Raw genomic sequence first — 5,549 nt, 5'->3', positions numbered from 1 at the left:
AAAAAAAAGATCCATTTTATCCCTCCCAAACTATCGACTTTGCTGACATAAACTACATTCAAATCTAAGTATTTCTTCAGGCAATTTACCTATAAATAGTATATTTAACTCCCAAAAGCTGTCTGCTCAGCAAGCAAGTACTTAACATGTTCCGGATTTTCTCCTTGGATAGCTCAGGAGTCCTGACTTTTCTTGCACATCTGGAGTAGAGCTGGATTCTTTCTCTGCAGTGTTTGGAAAGGCTTGTTAAGAAGATACTTATTTAAGGACATGGTAAGCGTATCCTCCTATTTCCAACCCCATCAAAATGTCAAGTCAAAGCACACAGCTCCTCAGTGGGAGTTCTTCTCAGACTGAAGTTGTCCCCTTCAGAAAAAGAACACTGCTAATAGGAAGGCTGTAAATAGACTGGTCCAGGAATAAGGACATTCTGTGCCTACGTTATGAAACCATGAGGCAAGAGGTGCAGGAGCTTCCCTTAGGCTTACTGGGGCCCTTGAAGGCAGTCCATAGGGGATGGGGAGACACAGAAATAGAATGTGAGGGGAGAGAATGTATTTTCATACCAGTAAGAAAGTGAGCAAAGTGGATTGTAAGTGAGAAAGAGACAAATAGTCTTTGATACCCAGGATAGCCTGCAGTTATCGCTTGACCTTGCTTGATGTATTTTCATTGAACATAAAGTATCTCATAGGTGGCCAGCAGATGGTGTGGTGGTTAAGGCACTGGACTCCCATATGGTCAACTGTGGTTCGAATCCTGGACCTTTCTCACTTTCTCTCTCTCTCTTTTTGGTGAAGGTATGTGCCCTATAGCAAGTTTAAAAATAATAATAAAAATAAAATTAAATATTTCTTTTAAACAAATTCTCATAGAACACCAACATCCAAGAAGGTTGTTCTGTTCCCATTATAGATCAATAGTAAAACATGACCACTTCTGGTACCATGCTGAACACAGACAAAATATAGACAAGTATTCAAACCACAAAAATGACCAAATATTCCCTTCTCCTGTATAACTTGAGCCACAGGCTAGTCTTCTCCACTTATAAGAAAACATTTGTTTATGGACTGGCTCTGTGGAGCACCAATAATAAGGTGATCAGGAGAAGTCAGATCCCATATAGTGAACCCGGTTAGACTTTCCAGCCTATCGGCCTGAAACACACCAGGTACTCAATGCCAGTGTCCAAGAGTTGATGGGTTGGTGGATCAAAGGAAGGGAATTATGGCATGACCGGACACTGTGGAGAGTGCTTCTCTCTCTCTCTCTTTCATTCTCAAGTGCATGTGCATGTGCTCTATCATGAATAATAATAATTAAAAAAAAGATATATTTAGAAATCCAATCACAGACTCACCCTCAATTCCTGACGGAATCCAAACCCAGAAAAAAGCTAGCTAGAGTGGCCAATTTCTCCCAGTTTACCTAGTTCTCCCAGTTTTAGCACTGAAAATTCCCATATCCCAGGAAACCCTTCAATCTTATACAAACTAGGGTGGTTGGTCAATGACCTGCTTTCCAAAACGCTCCTCCTAAATCGCCTAAAGAAGCCCAAATCCCGTAAATTCTTTTCTACATTCTCTTATTGAGACACTCATCTCATGATTTTCTCTGCTGTGTGCTCTCCCTTTGCTGCAATGAGTAATAAACCAACTTTTTAAACTATAAGTCCGTTGTTGGCTGAAAGCCATTGGCATTACTAAGAAGTAAAAAGACAGGACATTGTGGAATGACTAGTAAGGCCATTTTCCCATGGGAAAATGGGTCTGAAGGAAAGAAAAGGTAGGAGAAGCCAGGGAAGGTTTGTAGAAGGGTACATGGGCTTGAGAAGGCTACAATGTGATTTTCTGAAAAGGTGATTTTTAAGGGTGATACAAAAGGAGGAGATAGAAGGTAAAGCCATAGCTTCTATAGAGAATGCATTGTTGCCACCACTCTCCATGCCAGAATAAAACAAAACACTAAGGAAAAATTAGCAACAGCAAAGAAAATTTTGGCTTACATTATAAAATAATAATTCAGTCCTTAATGATCTAGAAGCTAATCATTTAATTTTTGTGTCCACACCTGGTTCCTTGTTTGTCAACTGCATCAAAGGTTAGTATTTATGTAAAGGAAATTTCCGGAAAGGAAGAAATTCAATGACATACTATTTAACAGATTTTACAACTGCAAACCTCTAGACTTAACTATTTTAATTCTCTGGAGTTGAGCTTATGTAACGTTAAAGAACAACATCCATTAAATAAAGTAAAAGCCCTCAAATAGTGCCTAGAATATAGTAAATCAATGAGTGTAGACTATTAGTTACTATCATTATGCTATCTTATTCAATATGTTGGTTTTAAAAAGGGGGCAATGCTATCACTTCAATAAAAATTCTTGATTTAATTATCACATACTACATGCAGACTTTAAAAAACTATATTGTATGCTATAGAGATGTACAAAAATGTGAATAAGAAATCATAAAAAATGTTTTGTATCATGTCTGATTATATGGGAGGTATATAAAAAATGCTAATGATAAATCTAACTGTCTTCTTTTTAAAACTGTGTCAGAGCCACACATTCAAATGATTATGCACAAGCCTTTTGGGGAAATTTACTGTGAGTGACCTTTGTAGATATTTAAAATTCAGTGGTACAATACCTACATTCCACTAGATGTTGGCCCTATTGCAGGTTGCAAAACAAGTTTTGAAAACAGAATGGCTATTTAGTATGATACTGTTTATATTTTTAAAAGAGCAGGAAAGTGAATATGCAGAATATGAATGTGCATGCAAGAAGAAACTTGGATTACTCAGGACCTCTAAGTTGAAATATAAAGGGAGTAAGTTCTTTCGAACAGATTTAAGTCCTTGTTTTCATCAGAAAACTGTGTTGTATTCTTTCTACAAGAATAAATGACGTGTACAAATATAGGAACATGCTGGGAATGTTTATGGATGCTCTTAGCTTGAAAAGAAAAAGAAAAAGAAAAAATGTGAGTACCTGAGCTCTGGCAATGTCCAGAATGTATTACAAAAGTATCAAGTAGAGTTGTGTTACATTTACAATAATTTTGTACTGCGTAACCACCATCTTACCTGGTTTTTCCATACCCAATTAAATAAGCAGTTTGTTTTTCAAAAATTAGTACTAAACTGCCATGTTGTATTTGGAATATTCCAAGCACCTTGCTATTCTTAAAACGAATTTGATTTTCTCCTGTTCTGAAATTTGCTTAATTTAATTTGCATTAATTTTGTTAGAGGCTAGATTTGGAGGTGATAATACCAATTATCAAAATATATATTTGTTTACTATCAGCTCTTGACTTGTTTTAAATTATGCCCCTTTTTTATTTCTTTAGCCAAGTCTTGGGGAAAAAATGCACATATCTACTCAAAGTATAGAAACTTGGTTCAGAAGTCTTTTTCATTGGTTTGAAAAGTCATTTAATGGGAAATGGCATTTTTAATGAAAGAAAATAAAAATAGTAATTCTCAGAAGTAAATTCCTTTAAAAGTTAGTACATGGATAGTCCTATTTACTTAAGAAGTCATTAGTAAACATTCTAAGGGAAATCTTTATTTTTGATGTAAATTACAGTATTATCCTATTTCTGCCATACCTATTTCAATGGATAACATATTTTAGAGGTTTTTGCTTTAGGGCACATGCACTCACCAGAGAAAGAGAGGGAGAGAGAGAGAGAGAGACATAGAGAGAGGAAGTGAGATATTATCCCCAGGAGGGATGTCCACACCACAATCCCTTCCTTCTATTTTCTTGTCAGGATTTTGGGCGCGCACACACACACACACACACACACACACATACACACACATACATGTGCCTGGTGTGATTTTCAAGCCACTGGATCCCCAATGCAAACCAGGGTCAGCCATGTGGGAGTCAAGAGCCTTAACCAACATGCCATATGCTGGCCTCCAGATTCAAATCTTACATGCAAACACTAGAGTCAAATTCTCATTTCTTTAACATACTTACAATATGCTATTATTGAATCATAATCATGATTGCAGTTTTATATACTGAAATATGCACAATATTTTTTGCAGAAGAAAATTAATCAAATGGAAAAGTATAAATTAATAATGAAATTAAAATGTTATGCTTTTTTAATGTTTAGAGGTAGTATATTAAAAGACAATTATATAATACACACTGCAAAAACTAACACAACTGAGAAAACAAAGAAAATAGGAACCACTTCATGAATTGCTATTGTCCTTGGGACAAATCAATTAAAAGTATTTAAGATAATAAGTCAAAGCAGTGCGGAGCCAAAAAAAAAAAAGTAAAATTATTTTACAACCTTAGGTATTCTAGATGGAAATACCACTTTAAGATAAACAAATTAACTTTTGTTGCAGATCAATTATTACTTACCGAAATTGGCCATCTGTATTGTCTGGTTGCCAGTTTCTGGAGCATTGTAAATCACTACAGCATCAGCATTTCTTCTGCCTGCTATTTGAATTTTTTCCGAAAATGTACAATTGCCTCTTTCTATCAGGGCAATCCAGGGCTTCTTAGTATTAGTAAACTCAGTGTCATACTCACAAGCTTGGTAGTTATTGTTCTTGGGAATGCCCACTACCCCCATAGCATTAGCCACTGGCGAGGCTAATCCATAAACACCACACTCACATGTCTCTATTGTAGTGTAGTTGCTGGTTTCATTGTAATAAGTCAAAGTCACGTAGGCATTCATTGAAAAAGATGCTGTACTTTTAAGTAAAAAGGTAAAAATTGTAAGGAACCGAAAAAAGCTGGGCTTAGTCTCCAGGTTCATTGCTTGTTCATTTGAGCATAAAATTTCCAATGTCTGCTAATATTTCCAAGCATCAGTCACCATTGTCCACTCATGGCCTTGCTAAACAGAAGTTTGAAATTTCAGTTGCGGGTAGGTAACCGATCTCAGCTCTAGCAACATAAGCTCTGAATACATCAGCTCTATTTCACTTTAGTTATCTGCATTCTCCTTCCTTTCCCCTCCTCCAACTGTACCCACAAGTAACCCTTAACCAGTACTACCTTAGTAATAAATAACACCATCAACTTTATTCTACTTGTCAACTTATCTGGATTAGATGACTTCCTGCAGTAAAATTTTTTTCTTACTGTTCCAGCTACTGCACTTTCATAAACATGAGGTGGATTGGAATGAGGAACCTGGACCCTTGGGAATCCCACGTGACAAGGCTGAAAGTCACCTCTCTCACAATATCTAAAACACTAAACTGGTTTTCCAAGCCCTGATGAAATATGCTATCAACCAGTTTAGCTGAGAATAAGTTAAAATCTGTCATTTTAATTGCTATGGCATTAGTAGAATAAATTTTACTGTGTGGGTTTTTTTTTTTTTGGTCTAATTTATTTGTGGATTGTTTTCCTTAGCAGGCTCCCCAAGGGATATTCTCTGCTACTTTGTTTATTCGCTGGAAAGTAAATACATTTCAGTGGCTAGGGATCCTTTCCTTTCTAGTATAGTGCCTTGCCCAGGGTAGGCACTCAAATATTCATTGATT

At 36.3% G+C, this 5,549-nt stretch overlaps 1 protein-coding gene across 1 annotated transcript in view; it reads right to left on the bottom strand.

Annotated features, from left to right (window-relative positions):
- The window catches only part of RNF128 (ring finger protein 128), a 111,908-nt gene extending 106,806 nt beyond the window's left edge, over positions 1 to 5,102 (bottom strand). The window contains exon 1 of the mRNA XM_006162069.3: positions 4,408 to 5,102. Coding sequence (XP_006162131.1) covers positions 4,408 to 4,813 — 406 coding nt within the window. The 5' untranslated portion in view covers positions 4,814 to 5,102. The remainder of the gene's footprint in view (positions 1 to 4,407) is intronic.
- Positions 5,103 to 5,549: the final 447 nt, after the last annotated feature.

This window comes from Tupaia chinensis, unplaced genomic scaffold (genome assembly GCF_000334495.1).
Source record: "Tupaia chinensis unplaced genomic scaffold, TupChi_1.0 Scaffold139696_1, whole genome shotgun sequence".
In the NCBI taxonomy this organism is placed as follows: Eukaryota; Metazoa; Chordata; class Mammalia; order Scandentia; family Tupaiidae; genus Tupaia; species Tupaia belangeri.
This window is presented reverse-complemented; position numbering and strand designations above follow the sequence as displayed.